The sequence below is a fragment of the Salarias fasciatus genome, chromosome 12, assembly GCF_902148845.1.
Source record: "Salarias fasciatus chromosome 12, fSalaFa1.1, whole genome shotgun sequence".
NCBI classification, from domain to species: domain Eukaryota; kingdom Metazoa; phylum Chordata; class Actinopteri; order Blenniiformes; family Blenniidae; genus Salarias; species Salarias fasciatus.
Window position 1 is genome coordinate 24,738,253 of NC_043756.1, and position 19,654 is coordinate 24,757,906.

The 19,654-nt window shown below is 43.6% G+C and overlaps 3 protein-coding genes across 3 annotated transcripts; 1 reads left to right on the plus strand and 2 right to left on the minus strand.

Annotated features, from left to right (window-relative positions):
- Positions 1 to 352: 352 nt before the first annotated feature.
- LOC115398616 (zinc finger protein 462-like) lies at positions 353 to 10,622 on the minus strand. Its single transcript, XM_030105469.1, has 11 exons — positions 10,484 to 10,622; positions 10,158 to 10,217; positions 5,138 to 10,071; positions 4,767 to 5,050; positions 4,520 to 4,638; positions 3,739 to 3,882; positions 3,409 to 3,646; positions 3,185 to 3,327; positions 2,874 to 3,097; positions 1,537 to 2,554; positions 353 to 912 (listed from the first exon to the last, which is right to left on the minus strand). Exons 2-11 carry the CDS (start codon positions 10,165 to 10,167, stop codon positions 818 to 820), a joined length of 7,209 nt encoding a protein of 2,402 aa, XP_029961329.1. The 5' UTR covers positions 10,168 to 10,217; positions 10,484 to 10,622; the 3' UTR covers positions 353 to 817.
- A 786-nt stretch (positions 10,623 to 11,408) lies between these two features.
- On the plus strand, positions 11,409 to 16,371 carry LOC115398235 (4-hydroxybenzoate polyprenyltransferase, mitochondrial-like). Its single transcript, XM_030104911.1, has 8 exons — positions 11,409 to 11,502; positions 11,800 to 12,155; positions 14,043 to 14,209; positions 14,391 to 14,512; positions 14,815 to 14,900; positions 14,990 to 15,123; positions 15,327 to 15,515; positions 16,098 to 16,371. The coding sequence occupies exons 2-8, from the start codon at positions 11,852 to 11,854 to the stop codon at positions 16,269 to 16,271; spliced, it is 1,176 nt and encodes a 391-aa protein (XP_029960771.1). The 5' UTR covers positions 11,409 to 11,502; positions 11,800 to 11,851; the 3' UTR covers positions 16,272 to 16,371.
- A 580-nt stretch (positions 16,372 to 16,951) lies between these two features.
- Positions 16,952 to 18,802, minus strand: LOC115397813 (ghrelin O-acyltransferase-like). Its single transcript, XM_030104285.1, has 2 exons — positions 18,627 to 18,802; positions 16,952 to 17,888 (listed from the first exon to the last, which is right to left on the minus strand). The coding sequence occupies exons 1-2, from the start codon at positions 18,800 to 18,802 to the stop codon at positions 16,952 to 16,954; spliced, it is 1,113 nt and encodes a 370-aa protein (XP_029960145.1).
- Between the last annotated feature and the right edge of the window lie 852 nt (positions 18,803 to 19,654).

Here is a 19,654-nt window from a genome sequence, read left to right on the forward strand (position 1 = left end):
TTTGATAAAAATGCTACTCCTTAATCTACCAACTCATTGGATGAAAAGCCAAATGTTAACTGTGCAAATGATTACAATACCAGTTTTGTGAGAATTGAAATAGTCCAAATGATATGATCGGCCACTGTTGGTTGTGAAAGGACTTGTGACATTGTTAGAGACTTGATGTTGCTATTTTAAAATAATTCTGCAAATTCAGAATACACTATTTATTACTGCATTTTGGATTCAGTTTTTAGTGTTAATATGCAATGCTTTTCTTCACTATGAGGTCAACATTTTTTTTACATGCAGAGTTTTAATGACTTGCATTTTTCTGGTCAAGTGTTGAAGGAAGAAAAAAAAGGTAATTAAATCATAATTTCTTTACTTCTTTAAAACATAGCTTAAACATTGAACAAAAAACTCCATTATGGAAAGGTGGCACCAAAGTAAACGGTACTGTTTTGAAACTGCAAAATACATGTTGAAGCAGCACCTGAACGCAGCAGTTTCCATATGTTGAGGTTTGTTCACATCTTTACATTCAATAATCATTTAAGGTGAATATAAAACAGGTCGAAGTTTAACGACTAATTTTACAGTAATAACTCAGAAAGAAAACCAAAACAAAACCTCTATAGGTGGAACTTAACCCTCAGAAAAAAAAACAAACCTAAATATCCTCCTTTGAACATAATAGTAAAGAGATTTTATTACAAAATATTAAAAACTACAAAACAAGAACACTTGGTCAGTCACAGTAACCAGTAACAGTTGAAAGACAGTGGACGGTCTTCAGGGCTTCACAGGAGAGTCGCCTCGGCGGGGAGGAGCGTCACATTCCGTGACGCACGACGTGCAGCTTCAGTTCGGAGCTGCTGGCCAGCTTCCTCCCGCAGAGCTCGCAGGTGTATGCAGGCATGGTCTTATCTGCAAGAGGGGGAAAAAACAAACAAAACAAAACAATGGTGATTAGATGGATTTATCCAGGAGGCGCTCAATTCTCCAATATGAAGAAATGACTCTCGCTCTCCAGGATGAGCAGACACAAGTTTTAAAGGTTGGGCTGTGGGAAAGAGATCTTTCCACAACAAGATTAAAGTCCAGGCATGCCATCAAAATCTAAATCCACTGAGTAAAGAAGTCAAGAAAGCTTCAAAGGAGGTTTGCCACTAGTGAAGGCTAATCCTGTGCTGAGGTGAACTTTTCAGACAAGCTGCAGTGAAAACGGTTTCACAGCTTCCTATTTTGTTTCCTACTATAACTAGATGAATGTGTGAAGAAGCAGAGGGTGTTGAGACGCAGCTGCTTAGGAAGCAAACTGGACACAAAGGAGCAGACTCCAGGTTCCACCGTCTCCCATCATTCCCAGATCGGAAACAAGCTCAGTGCTCAAATGTAATAACATAAATGAAAGTGCATAATATGAAATATTTATATTTACATTATATGCATCTTAATTAAACATGATTCAGTTTGTTCCTGCAAAATAAAAAATAAACTGAGTGTCGGCAGACTGATTTGTGAGATAGTGTTCAATTCGTTCATTGTTACCTTGGAGCTCATCGTCGGGCGTCTCCGGCTCCTGGCAGGACTTTGCGTCTTCTTCATCGCTCATCTTGCCGTCTCCTTCCTGCTCCAGCAGCAGAGGATCGCTGTCCTTCTCTCCCTCGCTGGATTCCAGGAGGCGGATCTTGTCCTTGAGGTATTCATTCTCCAGCACTGGCATTTCTCTGCAGGGATCAGGCACATCGTCGCTCTTCCTCCCACTCTGCTCCTCTTCTAGCACGGAAGTCTGAAAACTCTCCTCGAGGCTCAGGCTGGGCTGCTTGGGTAAAATACTGGGCGGAGATGTTTGAGCTTTACTGTTCAGACTCTTTCGAGCCCTGATGTCATTTGCTGGTGTCTCGTTCATTTTTGCTAAAGCTGGGGCTGCATAGTTCAGGGTCTGAGCGACGCTGCAGTGTTCATCACCCAGACGGGGATCTGGCTCGGCTTTCTCCGGATCGGACTTCCTGTGAGTCCGACACCCGCTGCTGTCCATGTCCAGATCCAGGATGTTCCTCAGAATGTTGTCCTCTACGCTCGCCTCGATGTTCAGCGACCTCTGAGCCTCGGCGTTCTCGCCTCCGTCGGCAGTGTTGGAGTATGCTGGCGAGCTCCCGTCTGTTTCCCCGTCTTCACTGCCGTGGGGTTCTGCCTGGTCTCGTTCTTCGCTCTCTGGACTCACACAGAGCTGACTTGTGTTTCTATCCTCAGAACTTTGTCCTCTGGGGGAGGAGATCCCGGCTTGTGGGTCCGGCTCATGTTTCTGCAGCTCAGTAGTATGAATGTCCAACAGAATCTCCTCGACAGGGCTTCCTCCGCCTCCCTCCTGACCTTGACTCCGGCTCCCAGCCTGCTGAACGTCACCGCAGTCTGTGAGCAGATCCTCCATTTCCTCGTCTCCGCTGTGATTGCTGCAGAGCTCCGAGTTCGACAGAGGTCCGTCTTCCGCGTCGGCGCTTTGACCGGATCTCGCCTCGAGCTGATCGAGGCTCACCTGGCCCACAAGTTCATGATTTCTCATGACCTGTCCAAAAGAGAGGAAATAAATCATAAACCACTGAGGGACAGAGACTCATCACAGCACACCAACATGATTTTTCTCAACTTGTTTTAAGTAAAAGATGGTTGATTATGTTCCTCACATATGTTGGTGGTATTTTTTTAATCCTATATCACAAATGTGAAGGAATATGTTTGTTTGGGCACAATTTCAGTTTCACAGAGAGTAGATTAAACCTTGGTTTTAATCTACTGTTTTCCGAATTCTACACATAATGAGAGCATTTTTCTTGGGCTTGAGGGATTCCAGTGACTCACTGAAGAGCTGAGAAGCACATCCTCACCTGATGCTTATCGCTCAGGTGTGCCTCCAGGTCGCTCAGCTGAGTGCAGTCGAAGAAGCAGAGCCGGCACTTGTAGGGCCGGACGTCGTCGTGCCTCGCCATGTGCAGCCGCAGGTTCTCGGCGCTGCCGCTCATGAAGGTGCACTTGTGACAGCGGAAGACGACGCCGCGGAGGTAACGGGAGAGCTCCGGCCGGCGGACTTCTATCGGCGCGACGCGGTTATCTGCGCAAAACACATGAAGAGGCGGGCAGGCTGAGCACGAAGCGGCAGAGGCGGTGAAGAGCAGCAGACAGGAGGCGGAGGACGGACCGCGGTGCAGGTCGATGTGGTCGATCATGTTGTTCTTGTTCTTGGTCTGGTAGAGGCAGAACGGGCAGCAGAGGTCCTTCTGGTGAGTCGGTACAGACTGGCAGGTTGAGTGGCTCATCGCCACGTGCATCTCCAGCACCTTTCTGAAGGAATCGGCAAAAAATACAGAACGTGACAAACACCTGCAGAGAGTCCGAGAGTCTAAAACTGAGCGCTCAGCTCACCTCGACTCGGAGAAGAAGTCGCACTGTTTACACCGGGTCATCTTCTTCCCGTGGCGGTTCATGTAGTGCCGCCGGATGCTGGACAGGTGCTCAGTGTTGAAGCTGCACAGCTCACAGCGGAGCAGGCTGTCCGTGCACAGCCTGGACTCCTGCTCCTGCGCTTCAGCCTTCCTCTGTGCCATCAGGTTGTAGTGGTTGAGCTGCCGCCTCACGTCCGGATGCTCCAAGTACAGCGAATCTGTCAGAGGGGAACAAACGCTTTGTTCAAGTGGCTTCTTTTGAAACGGAGATTGTTCGGAGAACTTCTACAAGTAAAACCGGGACACTTGCTTTCGGCCGCTGCAGGTTTGTCACCAGGATCAGTCCAGCTGTCGGTTTGCTTCAGTAGCTCTGGAGGCTCCGTGTCCATCGTCTCAACGCTCTCCTCGCCAGCCTCCACACTGTGGACGGCCTTATTCTGGACCAGAATTACATCTGGGCATTCAGGAGCATGTGAAAGAGAACAAAGCACTACAAACGTTAATAATCCAGAGAACCTGACAGAGACATGAACAGCTCCTACTTCTGTTTTAGTATCTATTCTGAATAGAGAAAAAAAATATACTGGCTTCAGGATGAAAGCCTTCCTGTTTCTATTCAAAAGTTTTTTTTTTTAAACTGAGAGAAGGCTAATATAATTCAGGAGGGCTGTTTATTATTGAAGCACATCAAGTGAGATTTGATGTATAAGATAGATGTGTTTCTGTTGCAGGAGCTAAAGTCTCAGCTGATCACAGTTAACTTTCAAACAAGCTGTAAATACAAATAAAAGGTTACAGTTCAGACCGATGAGAGAAAAGGAATGCTTGTTTGTAAGTTGTTCATATTCCAGCTACTTACACTGAATTTATAGGAGAGGCAGGAACAAGCCACTGGCTTCAGGCTTTTTTTTTTGGTCATTTTAAGTCAAAGGTGTTTATAGTTTCTACATGTTGAATTATGACCACAAATAAACTATTCATTCATGAATCATGTGTTAAGCACAAGTTGGGGGTGCAAACTCCATGTCAGCCTCCTCAAAGCTGCGTCTCTAAATGTCTGCAGGTACAGTATGTGTCAAACATGTTCTCACCTCGATGCGCTTTCTGAAAGTGGCTCCACCACAGGCCCAGCACGGTGGTTCTGTAGGTACAGATGCTGCAGGCAAAAGGCCTCGTGTGGCCTGACTTGTAGATGATGTATTTGGAAAAGCTGAGGAAAGAATGAAAGAGAAACTGAACAAAACAGCAAAACGCTGAGAGTCCAGCATGCCGATCCGTGCACCAATTGAATATTCTTCGCAAATGTAAAGCTCTGCAGTAAAAACCAAACTCTCTTACCTGCTGTCCAGCGTCGTTTTGAACAGGTTGCCAAAGTTCTTGATCGCCGCCACGGTGGAATGACTTCGCTCATGCGAAAGCAGAACCTTCGGGGACATGAAGGAGCGGCCGCACTGCTTACAGGCGTGTCTCTTGTTCCTGTTCTCCGACTGCTTCATGTCGTCCACTCCTGAAGAAGACTTGACCGGACTGGCCGGCAAACCGGCCAAGTGGACTGGCGTCGCGCTTTTCTGTGTTGACTGCTCCACAGACTCTAATCCAGGAAGTTCATTTTCCACACCAGGCTGAAAACAAAACAGAATTGGTGTTAATTTTTTTTTCCCCCTCCCCCAAAAAGGTAATAAATTAAAGTCAAATTTGTGTTGGCGTACCTCAACAGAACTGGGATCTGGTGCAGACTGCTGGAGAGATGCCCGTCTCTTTGCCTCCTCTTTCTTCACTTTTCTGTGGTTATTCATGTGAATGCTGAGCTTTCTGATGCCGTTTAGCTGTCTAACGCAGTGGTTGCATGTGTAAAGCCCTGTGCTTTTCTTCTTCTCTCCAGTTGAAATCACATCGAAGTCCATTTTGACATCTGAGCGGTGGACAGCACAGTAGTGTTCAAGAAGCAGCGAAGGCGTGTCAAACCTCAAGTCTGGACACTTTACACATTTATCGTGAGAGACTTCCTCAGGTTCCGAGTCCTCGCATTTCAGTGACTCAAACTTTACAGAGGTCTCAAGCATTTTTTGCTTGTTGTACTTCTGGAGCAGCTTCAGGACAACGTCCGTTTCCAGTTTGTGAAAGTGTTTGTAGTGAGCATACAGGTATCTCCTGTATGATCCTCTGTAGCTGCACATGTGGCACGCGAAGATTTTTGACTTGGTCTGCGTTGCCTGAGACTCTGGTGAGTTCGTTTCACAAGCGCTCGAGGGGGGATTCTGCAGAGCGCCGACTTCAACTTGGGACATTTCATCTTTTATATCAACTCCCAAAGCCGTTGAGCTCTGAAACTTGAGAGGAGCCCCGTTTTTAGGTTTGTCCGGACGCTCCAAAGCTCCTCTGCAGTGATTCTGGCAGTGGAGTTTATATTTTGCTGATGAAGTAGAAATCTGTGGACATTTTTTACATCTGTACCCTCCCTGTTTGGAATATTTCCCGTTTCTACTGCCCATGCTACTCAGTGGGATTTTATCTGTTTGAAGCATATCTGCCTTGACGGTGACCTTGGGATGCTTCATCTGGCAGTGGGTGAGCGTTCCATGAGGGCTGAGATTCACATACGAACAGACCAGGCACTTGTAGACCTGTAATTGTCCTTCCTCTGTCGATGTGCTCGATTCAGAGTGCTTCTGCTTTGGTTGCATGTAGACTGGAACAAAGTGTGTCAAGTAAGCGTCCTTCCCGTGTTTCATGACATAGTGACCAGCCAGATTTTTCCTCGTGAAGTACTTTTTGGAACAGAGGACGCACCGGTGCAAGGAACCGTTTGAAATGGCATACTTGTTGTTGTGCTGAACGCGCACGTGTTGCTTCAGTTTGATACTCGTGGTGCAGATGTAAGGGCAGTGCTGGCACCTTACCACCGAATGCACTTTCTTACTTAAAAAGGCCTTTGATATTTTTAATTTCTGGGCATGGACTTTAGGCAGCAGTATCTTACATTTGATTGGTGGCTTGGAAGCTGCTTTGAGGCTGCTCTGAGCAGTGTCCACGGCGGTCCCGCAGTGCTCCTGCACATGCCTCTCTAGCCTCGTCGCGGTTCTACAGAGTAGAGAGCAGGTCATGCACATGTACGCACTGAATTTCAACATCCCACTCGGATGTCTTTTTAACATATCCAAGCTTTGCAACTTTGTCAAATCCGCGTGAAGACTGCTTGGACTGGCCGTCTGGTCAGAATGCTTTCTCTGGATGTGCGACACGGCTCCTTGGTGCATTGTGTTGACGTACGCACAGTGCTGACATTTGAACACACGCATGCGTGTTTTGACTTTTTTTGTTGAGTCTACAGCATTATTCAAATCTTTCTGGTGTTTCAATCCACAGTGGGTGTTGAGGCCATGGTGAGTGTTGAGCACCGCGGGGCAAAAAGGGCATTTGAACACCCTGGAAGACGATCCTTCTCCTTCTCCTTCTTCTTCATCCTCTTCTTCGCCTTCATCAATCAATCTTTCACAATCAAGTGGTTCTTGAAAAGAATCAAATGGCGGATGTGCTTCACTGACTTCCGCCTGGCTGCGTCTGTCAGTCCAGGGATGATCCATACGGAAATGTTGGATGACACTTGACAATGAACTACCTTGAAAAGAACATTCGCTACAGGGAAATGTCTTTGTCTCAGTTTGTTCTGATGGTGAACTGCCATCACTGTCAGCATCACTGGTGACGTCGGTGTTCGCCACTTCAGGTTTCTTGTTTTCGCGGGCTGACGTCGGAGGACCGATGCGTAACTGAGTCAACACGTAGTTGAGGCTTAACTTTCGATCCGGGTGTTGTTCACGGTAGTGCTTAAAGAGGACCGGTCCATTTTCGTGAGTGAAAAGACAGAGCTCGCAGTGATAGCCTGACTGTAATGCTCCCCGTTTAAAACACATATTCAAGATCTCTGAAACCAGATGCTTTTCATCGTGAGCTTTAGCTAAGTGCCTCCTCAAAAGATAGACATACTGTGCACTGTATGAACACTTAGAACACGACAGCATTCTCTGCGGTGGAGATTTACCTGATGAGGTCTTGGGAAGTTTGGCTTCTTTTTCCATTCTGGCTTTCTTCAGAGATCCCTCACTGATTTCTTTGTGTACTGTTGCTTTCACAAAGGATTTTCCTGCCTGTCTGAGAACCATAGACGTGTACATTTTGACCTGGGTACGATTCCCGTATCCTCGATGCACTTTGCTGTAATGTCTGATGACTTGGGTCATACCAACATGTCTGTAGTTGCATAAGTGGCAAAACAACTTATATCTGTCGCTTTTACGGATGAGCGGAAAAGGTAGCTGGGTAGAAAAGGGGAGCTCCTTTGGTTGAGATTTTGTTCTCTGAATTTCCTTGCGAACCAACGCTGTATATTGGATGATGCTTTCCATGGTCGTAACGCACCCCACATGCAATCTGACCTGATGATTCAGGATTCCTTTCACCAAAGGATTTGCATAGTTGCACTGTGAGCAATAGAACAATTTTTCTGGATCTGCATAAGCATGATCCTCGAACTGGTTAGCAGCTGCAGTGTCATCTGCTTCACACCATCCCACAACCTGTTCGTCAGTTTCAGAACGGGGGGATGGAATGATTTCTGACGTCTCGGCTTTACTTTGAGCTTTCTTTTTCTGCATCTCAGCGCTGTACTCACAGATAGCATCAGAACTGGCAACTGCATCCCTGAAATGTTTTGCATTTTGATGGCCAACAACACTTTTCAAATTGTTACTTTCGTAGGGGCAGATAGGGCAGTAAAAAGTCTGAATACTTTGGGAAGGCAAATTGTGTTCATCTAGAGTGATTTTACTGTCTTGCTTGATAGACTGATTCTTCTTCTTCAAAGATTTCCCCATGTCATCACCTGGAGACTTTGACTTTCTCTGACAAGTGTTGAATGACAATCTGATGTGCTTTTGAGATGACAGCTCAGTTTTGTGTTTCTTTGAGGGATTTGAGGGACTCCTAAAAGGTGTGGACTCTTCTAAAGCCGTCTCGGAGTTTGCAGACTTTTCATGCATCGGCTGTGTTGCCTGTGGTGTAAAACGAGCCAGTTGTTTGATTTTATCAATAGTCATGTCTTTTTCGGGGTGGCTTTTTTCATAGTGAACATGCATGACAACCACTGACTTGTGACTAAAGGTGCAGTTGTTGCATTTGAACAAGAAGACGCCCTTTCCTTTGGAGGTGGGTTGCTGAGATAAAGGTGTACTTTTGACTTTTAAATGTGACGAGGAGCCATTCTGAGGGGACAGTTTTTCTGCCTTGGGTTTTTTTTGTTTACTCAGCTGAGATGACATCTCTGTGCATCCTGTCACAGTATATCGGCAGTAGGACAGGGAATTGCCCACTACGTGATTTGGGTGCTTTCTGTCGTGATGTTCTTTCAGATTTTTTAATGCACTGGTGGTAAATTTGCAGAGAAAACATTTGAATGCCAAATTCAGCTCACTTGTCTTTTTTGTAAATACGTTTGGGGCATCTGGATGCTTCTCCTTGTAGTGCCTCTTGAGGAGAGTTGTGCTAAGAAACTCCACTGGACACTCCATGCACCGGAACATAGCACTCTCATCACTGGGGTCCTGAATGTATATGGAATTGTATCTGACGTAGGGGTGGTTGCTCTTATAATGGTTTGACATGCCTCTGATGCCCACATCACTGTAGTCACAGTGCTTACAAAAATGAACCGTTGAGTCCGCATTAGCAGGATTTCCCTTCTTTTCACTTTCATCTTCGCTTAGTTCAAATGAAAAGTCGCGGCTGTTGCATGTTTTGCTCTCACTTGTATCTTCGTTGTGTGTAAGAGTTGTATCCTCTGTGGTAAGTTTAGCTTTTTTAACAGAACCACCTCCTGAAGCGTCACTACTGGTCCTCTTGCCAACACTGTTAGGCAGCTCTTCTTCAGATTCTTTCTTAGTCTTTGGTTTGTTGAGTGTAGCAGTCCAAAGCGAATCATTTTGCAAAGAGCTGTGAGGAGAAACTGTGTTTATGTCAATCGAAGACTTTGCATTGACCTGCAACACACCATTACTGCTTGGGTTGGAGCTTGAGGACTTCTCTTGCAGAATCAGTGTTGACTTGGTGTCGTCAGTGTTAGCGGACTTCCTGGTGGATTTAGATGTCGTCACAAAGAACTTTGTTATGGTTTGCATTGGCTTAGTGTATACTTTTAAATGTTTTGATGAATTAGATGTGGATTTATGCTTTGATAGGGGTGATACACCTGAGGAATTCTTTGTCTTTGCATGTTCCTCATTCGCTGACTCGTCCGTTATTTTAGTGCACAATTTTTCATCACTGGTGTGGGATCCCAAAATATTGGGCACCTCTGATTTCTTCTGACATTTCCTCAGGTGATCATTTACAACATCCGCACTACACGCTACAAAATCACAGTGTTGGCATTTCAAGTTACTTCCAGAAATGGTGAAATTGCTGGATTTTAAACCTGAATTTTTGAGAGCAGCATCAACGTCCAAGCCGTGGACCTTGTTGAGGTGATCGAACAGGTAAACCTTGGATTTGAGGATGAGAGGGCAGTGGCAACACTGGAACAACTTTGAAGGAGACACTGGACTGTTGCTTTGATTGACGAGGCCAGAGGTGGAAAATCGCACTGAATCTGCAGAAGTAAATAAAGACGTGGCAATAAATACTCGATCTGATCACCTGACTTAAGCTCAAGTGACTATCGTGGTTGATACATACCGTTTTGCATGTTGCATTCTTCTCTTGAGATTTACATGCAAAATCTGAACTGTCCAGCACCTAAATGACGGAGGGGACCAGTTTTTACTTCACGCAAAAAGTTAAAACGTCGTTAGAATTGTCAAATAACTTGAAGCGAGAGCACTTGTGAAAGACAGCGAAGGGGAAAGGGAAAAAAAAGCACTCCTCCTCGGTGTTAAACTTTGCGATCAGAGCACAGCAGACCTGCAGTCAGCTCAGTAAACTAACTCTTATTACGATAGAGAAGAAAAAGTGGGGCAATGTAACGCGGGTAGATGATCTGTGGGTGCGGATTCTGTACTCACGCGTGCAGATGAACTCGATCCCACGCTCACAGGACAAACATTTCACTTGTTGTTGATAACGTGAGGAAACAGAGGTAACCACACATTTCCGCCATTTTTCCCGCGAGTACCACTCTGTACGACTTCTCCTTCCGCCCGGGCACAAAAAAAAGCTCGCGGGTTCACACGCCAGAGTCAAACTGCACTTCCGCCCGGAGTGCCCGGCCTTTCACAGTAAACAAACTCAGGCTGTGTTTCAGATCAAAGTTTTATTTTTATTCTCATTTTTAATTTGTGTAGTTACTAAAAACTAAAAAATATACACCCGTAGTGACGTTTTCATAAATTGATGGGCGTTTTAAGGTGCCTTTCTTTTTTAACTTGTCCAAATGACAACAATGTCGGAAGCAGCATGTTTTGTAACTTTACCTTTTCAAAGTAACATCGAAGTTTTAAAAACATCATTTTCAAAACGTAAATTAATCCTTGAAGTTTAATATCATTAGAGTATGACATATTAGAGTAATTGCACGTAAAAATAATAGAATAAGTATGTGGTTCAGAATGCCACTTTCATCCGGGTAATTTCTTTTTTTTTTTTTCCTTGACTCTTTTCTGCACACATCATCTGGGTAGCTATAGATATAGATATAAATATAGATATAGATATAGATATAGATATAGATATAGATACATTCAATGTATTCAAATTAGTATGAATATTTTTTTCTTTTTTTACATATCTGTATTTTTTATTTTTGCATCTTTGTTTTGACATCTAGAATGAACTCATAATCATAAACTAAATCTTCGTTATAAATTAGCCTAGAAATAACAATAAAATGAGTATTGTTTTTTGCAGGTAAAGTACTGTATTAATTCAAAGCGTGGATTTCAAAGTAGGTTCCGGGATGAATGTTTCTTGTCGTGCGATAATAGGGGACGTACCATAACAAGGAAGAACGCAAAGGAATGACCTGACAGCCGCATGACAGATGTTTTGTCTTATAAACCTACATTTCTTCACTGTGACGAACATTGTAAGTTGGTTTTGGTGTTGTTTTATACAGTTATAATGAAAACGTAAGGCAGCGAGTTGAAGTCATTACTTTTATTTCTGAAGTTATTATATGTCAAATGAACGATTCAAGCGGCGAATGTCGGTTTTTATATATTCGTTGACTGATAACACAGATTATATTTGTTGGATTGTAGCTCATCTCGGTCTTTGTGCAGCTCATTCTGTGCAAAAACAAAAGAAAAGGCCGCTGTAGCAAATCAGTGTCGCTCTTTGGAAAAGCTATTGTGTCCACCAGTGTGTGTTTCTTTGTGTCCAGGAGCCACTCATCGAATGGTAAAACAGAGCTCATCTGACCTCAGAGAGGCACAATGCTTCGAGCCAAGCTGAGCAGCCTACTGACTATGGGCACTGTGAGGAGGATTCATCGTGGAGGTGGTTACTCTTGTATCTCCAGCCTTTCCAGCCTGTCACACAGCTGCCTTCAAAAGAAACCGACCAGGACTAAAGGCTGCTCAGAATCCAGGACTTTTCACCACTGCAGTGCCATCCATCCATCCATCAGAGAGCACAGTGGGAGAAGATCTTTCAGTTTGTCAGCTGCTGCTATTGTGAACTCAGCACCAGTTCATGTTCAACCATACCTCCGACTGATGAGGCTGGATAAACCCATTGGTCTGTATTTTCAATTTATTCATTGATTTATTTTGTCTTTATTTTACCATATAGTTTCATTGAGAACCATTTCTCATTTACAATGGCAACTTGGCCAAAAGGGAACAATAAGGCTAGATAAAGAAAGAAGAAACAAATATATACATACAAACATAACATTGAATAAAAAAAGAGTGTCACAGAATCTCTAAAGTGAGGAAGGAGTGTTTACAGTGATATACAGAAACAAATCGACCTAAGGTAAAATCAGTCCAGAGATAAATCATTATTGGTGTTATGGTATTTCTTAAAGTGGAGAGCAGAATAAATGTAGAAGCTTTAAGATATGTTCTAGGTGCTTAACAGTTATAATAAAGCAGAAAACTGAAATGAAGAGCGACCAGTATTTGGTTATGACCAGACTGAGGAATCTACCAGAACGCAGACCACGATTTGTGTTGCGAATATTGAGGAGGGACTTTAGCTGCAGAGGATTTTTACCAACAAGAGTTTTATATGTGGAAGGGAAACCAGTGTGCTTGTCTGCATGCATGAAGAGACGGCCAGGTTATCAGGAAATACAGGCAGTAATGATGAGTGTTAAACGGTAGTCCAGCTACAAAGCGGATAGCAACATGGTAAATAACATCCAGCTTGTGAATAAGAGGTTTTTTCAACCAGAAGTTGTTTGGCTGAATGTGTAAAGGAAGAAGTGTCTCAGTAAAGATCACTGTTGAAACAACAAAGAAATGTCCAGCCTATCATATCTGAATGCAGTGTGGTCATTGATCACAGATGAGGTGTTCTGCACAGCTGACCCATTACACCATTACACATGTTCACACTGGATGGTCGACATCGTGATCTTGTTTCTGGTCTGTTTTGACGGCCCGACTGGTTTAATGATTGAATACATATGTTTGGAATCCTTTATTATAATCACATCATTGCTAATTTGATTCAGACTGTATGGAAAGCGAACTGATGTTTGAGGTGTCATCATCAAGCAAACTATATTTGTTTTATTTCAGAGTGTAAAGTAAATTAATAACTCCTTGGTGCTGTTCACTGTTAGGCTTTGAAGTAGTACTAAGTCGAAGTGAGGAAAGTAAAGTGTTCGTTGCTGCAGGATGAAGTCACTAAAGTATTGATGGCAAAGTTGATGACTGATGTTTTTGTATTTATGTTTATATTTTCATATGTGATAACATATGGTGGCAAATTGTATGTGCATATATAGACTGACAGATTAGTTTTCATAGAGTCCAAGTCACAGGAAGGTTTACACCACAAATACTGAACCTTCCAATGTTTATATATAACTTCTTCTTTTTTTTTTTTAGATATTTCAGGATATTTATGACAGGTTCTGTGAATTTTAAAGACGGTTTTCTCACGTGTTCCCATTCATTCATTCATTCATTCATTCAAACTTTACACTGCTAAAGCTGGAATGTTTTGCTGTTTCAAATTGTTCCTTTTAAACTAATTTTCACCAAGGAAAAGCTCAGCGGTGTTTCCTCACCCAGACTGAAACCACGGTGTGGCTGACAATGTTGCTGGTATAAAACTTGTAGGATAAATTGCCATTTAATTAACTTTTAAAGTTCATGCAGTTCAAGTTTTCACTGAATATTATCATGCCATATATTGAATACTTTACTCCAGCTGTACAACTAAACCAGTTTTGCCAAATCTGAATATTAGAATAACTTGTCCAGAATAACAAAAACTGAGTGGCGGGATGCTGCCAAAGGTGATGTATCAGGACTGTTACTTAATGGTTCATGTCCAGACTTTGCTGTTCAGTCGTTTCCAGCCAAATCTGTCCAGTTTCCCCTTAACTGTGCAGCAGCTTTGTGTTTCTATGATCAACCCTCTGACTGGACCCTTTGTCCTGTGCTGCAGGAACATGGCTTCTGTACCTCCCCTGCACATGGAGCATCGCTCTGGCAGGCGACCCCGGCTGCCTGCCCGATCTGGGCATGCTCACTCTGTTCGGTACCGGGGCTCTGCTAATGAGGGGGGCCGGCTGCACGATCAACGACATGTGGGACAAAGACTTTGACAGAAAGGTTTGTGAGTCTGACTTTCATGTCACTGTGGAGATACTTCACCCACAACATCACATCCATTCATCTGTGCTGAGTCAGAAGCATTGAAGTTTGTGTTGTACGACAGGAAAAGAGAACAGATTTCTGATGTTGATGTTGTCCTCAGCTCTGATTGGTTGAGACAGATGATGTTTTCTTGCAGGTGTCCAGGACGGCCTCCCGGCCCATTGCGTCCGGAGAGATCTCTCGATTCCAGGCACTTGTCTTCCTGGGCGGACAGCTGTCCCTCGCTCTTGGGGTTCTTTTGTGCCTCAACTATTACAGGTATGTGGATTACTTTTTTTTTTTTTTAGCTTTAATTCAAAGTTATTTCATTAGAAAACAACGCAACATACAACATATAGCTTATAATGAAACAGAATTCCGATTTCTCTGCAGCAAACTTCAAGTTTTGTGAATTTAGAGTCACTTAAAAATATTGAATCTTGTGTTTTGTTACTAGGATGTTCCAGCTGGTGACACTAATAATGATCATACTTACATTTGTTGTTCTCGTGTATTTTTCTAAACTGTTGGTATCTGATCAAAACTGACACAAAGGGTTTGATTTTCATGGTGACTGACAGCATAGCTCTGGGTGCTGCGTCCTTATCTCTCGTCATCTCCTATCCGCTCATGAAGAGGATCACTTACTGGCCGCAGTTTGTTCTGGGTAAAGCCCGCTCACCGTCAGATGAAACTAGTGTCTCCCACCACCTGTGAAGATGGAGTTCTTCAGTGGTTTTGCTCTCTTTGTTTCAGGGCTCACGTTTAACTGGGGCGCTCTGCTGGGCTGGGCAGCTGTTCAGGGCTCCTGCGATTGGTCCGTGTGCCTCCCGCTGTATTTCTCAGGAGTGATGTGGACGCTGATATACGACACAATATATGCTCATCAGGTGAAACACAGTGACTCCAGAAATAACTCCCGTGAATTATGATTTTATTTGAAAAGTGTCAGCATTTCAGTGAGTGAACTTTTATTTCCTGACACACAGGTGTTTATCCAAAAAAATCTGAAGATCAGTGGAGCGGAACGAGAAAAAATGAATGGCTTGCATGAATAAACAACATTTTCTTTGTATCTTTCCTTTTTAACAAGGATAAGGAGGATGACATCAAGGTGGGCGTGAAATCGACTGCGCTGAAGCTCCAGGACCAAACCAAACCGTGGCTGAGTGGTTTTGCTGTGGCCATGATGTCGGGGCTGGTTGTAGCGGGCGTTAACGCTGAACAGACGCTCCCGTACTACGCAGTCCTGACCACCGTGGCTGCTCATGTGGCGCACCAGGTGAGGAATGAACGTGTGTTTTTTGATGTGATTTTACTACTTCCTAATCATTTTCACGTTATGAGATGCACTCTCTTGCCAGAAGTATTTGCGTCCTCCCAAATTCAGTCTCCTAGACTCCAGTGGCAGTTTGTTCTGGAGCTCATCTGGAGGTCCTGTGGAGCTTGGAGGTCAGCAGCTGTTGACTGGGTGCTTAATTTTATGCACCTGCGATTGGAGCACCTGAATTCAGTGATTTGGATTGCTGAGCAAATACTTTTTGGCAATATAGTGTATTAATACCAGCTCCAGAGGCAATAAAAACAACAATTCTTCTCGTGCTAGTTAGATGCTTTTAATAAGTCTTTATATGTCGTCTACAGCTATCTAATCTTGTTAGACAATTTTTTCAAAATGTTGATTTGTACATATAAATTCAAAGAAGAATTGAGCCAGTAAAGCATAACGAACCTTGTATACCAGTTGTTCCTGTGCCTGACCTGTGACCTCTGCAACTCCGCAGACACACACATTTTGAAAACCACTGTTATCAATGAGATACGTCAAGTTATAATACACAATGTTTGCTTTCCTCTCTCATAGATTTACACACTTGACATCAACAAACCGGAGGACTGCTGGAAGAAATTTGTGTCGAACAGGAATCTTGGACTGTTGCTATTTTTAGGGATTGTCACAGGCAATTTGTGGAAAACGAGAAGAGAGGTTTTGCTGCAAAATGAAGAAGAATTAAGAGATAGCCACTGTTCAACATGAGGAAATACCCTGTGTTGGTTATTTTTAAAGAACTCAATTATTGGATGGAAAGTTGTTTATTGAAAAAATTAAATTCTGATACAATTCCCCTTCATGAACACCCCGCAGTTTGTGCTGTTTTTGGCCACCAGGGGGCGATGCGCCGATGTGGCTCTTCAGGGACCTGATCAATGAAACTGTATTGGTCATCCACCTATTCACAGTATTTTTCTGCACCTATCTTCTATAGAAAGTGTACCAAGACTCAGATGTTGAGAAAAGGGAATGACAAGTTGTTTAAACTGATTTTTTTTCCTCCCAATTTTTCAGTAAATTGTGATGAATGAAAAATGTATTTGTGTAGCATATTTAAGCAACAAGATGATTCAAGGAGCCAGGAAGAACAAAAGCAACCAGAACATTTCTAAAAGTCAGTAACGATTACGAAGAAGGACAGATGAAACCAAAACAGAATTCAGAAAATATTAAAATTGTGACACAGGGCATTTATTCTAATATATATGATCATTTTTATAGAAAATATAAATAAGATGGGTTTTTTTGCAAAGATTCTACTCAGATATGCTCATTAAAGCTTCATGTGGATCACTGTATAATACTACATTGTCAAATGTATGTTGGAATTGACCCCACACACATATCTGAATACAGTTTTCTTTCGGTGACCCACAATAATGTGATCATATAAACTTCAGTGAGACAAAGAGCAGAATTATGTGAGCAAGAGGAAACAGAGCTATATATGACTGATACAAGAGTCTGAGACCAGACAAGTCTCTCAGCTCCACTGTGATAACAATGCAGGTCAGAAGCATCTGAGTGTTCACCCAGCCTAATAAAGTGTAAACTTTCCTCCATGTTGGTGAAAGCTGTGGCAACAGGCACCTGTGAACACAGTGATCTGCTTTGACTGAAAAAGCCCAGGTTGAAAACCCGACACAGTGACCCAGGTGTAGGCCGTGCCACCACATGGAAAACACAAAAGTGGTGAGTAGAGGGAAGTGACTGCACCTGATGTAAACCAGCCTGCGCAGCCACAGAGCTGTGGTGAGGTTCCATCGGCGGGAGAACTCTGACATGCTGCTCGAGGCCTCGGTCGTCCAGAAGTCTCCGTCACACAGTCCACTCCACGTCTGGGAGTGTCCTCCAGATGGGTCCTCCCAAAAACCAAACCCTGCCGCGTTATTGAGGCATTCGCTCACCTTCCAGTGGGAGTAATACCGGATCCTAAACCCCAGTGCGAGACTCCACAGCAGAAACGCGCCTTCCAGGACGCCAGATTCAACATCACTGATGTTCACGAAGTACCAGAGACAGGACCGAACAGACTCCAGCACCGCCACCTGCGCCAGCTTCAGCAGCACCACCCTCAGCGGGCTCGGAGGAGAGCGGACTCCCTCCATCACCGACACAAAGTGGCCGTAGGAGCACAGAGGGCCGCCCAGCAGGGTGGTGAAACTGAGCAGGTAGCTGATGAGAGGGAGCAGCGTCACAGGAGGCTTTCCTCCACTGAAGGAGGCGCTGCGCATTGACATGACCTGATTCTCCTGGATGTCCATGGACACTGAGGTGATCCTCTGAGTGAGCAGCATGAGCGACGACAAGGCCGCAAAGAACCTGGAGGAGCAGAGAGTCACTGGAATCCATTCATCTGATGTGGCTCAACAAGCCTCCAGGACAGATGCAACACTTATTTAATCATTTGTTTAAAGGCTGCCTGTTATTTCTTTAATCATCCATGCTATTGCAGTGCATCAGTGCCGCTGACTTTGACTAACCCTATTTGTTTTTAGTTGACACAGACTTGAATACAGTGTTGAAATACACACAGTTGTTGAAACACATTTCCCACAACTCTGTGAAAGAAAATTATGTCAGGGAATTATTTGCTTAAAAAATGAACAGAAACAAAGTAGTGTTGATGTCAGTTCCACCTGCAATATGCAAAAAGGTTAACAGATATTGTGGAAAAATATGATTTACAATACAAACACTTGAGTAGACGATGTTTTGTGCTTCCAGATTTCTACTACTGAATAACAGCATTATATTCCCTTTTCATGTTAAAATCCTGTCATTGTGAACTGGCAGAGAATGAAAGCACATGGAAACATCATTTATCACAGTTCAGTCAGTCTTGATACTTGGTAATGATCATTTTTGCAATAAATTGTGCAGGTCTGGTGGCTAAAAACTAAAGTGTCCCTGCAACAGAGCAGCATTTCTCCCATTTCAATAATCTGTGCCACTGATGAGTGAAGAACGTGATCTTTTCTTAAAGAATGATCACCATTTATTGCTGGTTTTGATACTTTTGTTCAGACTTCTTAAAGCATTCCTGTTGCTGAGCTGTACCTGAAGCAGACTGGCTCCTGGTAGCATTCCTGGAGCTGTAAGCGCAGGTGCCACAGTGTCTGCCAACACATCTGGATGATGAAGGAACAGGTGTGAATGTCGGCCGGATCCACGCAGGAGACGAGCAGAGTGAAGACAAAGGCGGAGGTGAAGAGGAGGGAGCTGTAGAGGCCCATCGTCACCACCGCCAGGACAGAGCCTCCAACAGCAACAAGCAGGTACCTGAAGGCACAAGATCCACTTTACTGCTAGAGTGCTCCAAACCTGAATGGTGACTGTGATGATGACTGTATATGAGGAGCTCAGACTTACATTAACGATGATGTACGGAGGTAGGAAGCAGATCTATATAATCACTGAACATTATTTATATTCATTTCCGTCTGTGTTAACATTTGAAAGTCAGTGAGCACATCTCTGATTATATGTACATTTTGGATTCATGATTGACACTGATCATGCATGACTGCATGAGGCAGTTCAAGCCGTGCAACAGATTCCACCATTCACCTGCTTAGCATGAGGTGTAAAGCACACTTTTTCTTTAGTTTAGTTTCAACTTTTTCTATTCAATAAAAGAGCATTCTTTGAGAGGTTTGTTGGAATAATCCAGTTCAACATGTGATCACGTACAATTAGTGCATTTCTCATGTATTTAGCATCAGAAAATGTTTCCAGTGATTAATTTGCTTCAAAAATACTGCACTTCTCTTGCAGCACAAACCACATCAAATATCATCACGTTTTCTGCATTATGTGACGGATATTAGAAATTGTGTTCTGAACAAAAATGCTATTTAGACATCATCCAGGTTATTGATGCATCACTTGTAATGAGACGTACCTGAGCGTCATGGATAAATGCCCCCGCTTGACAAGAAAATAAAATAGAAATGCGAATGGGAGTGAAAAACACTGGTGCAGTAAAAACTGATGCTGCTCCCACAGATAGCTGACAGAGTCCATGTCTGACCTCCAGGCTGCTGATCGTTCACAGAGGACGGCCTGCGGTGCTGGTGGTCCTTTAA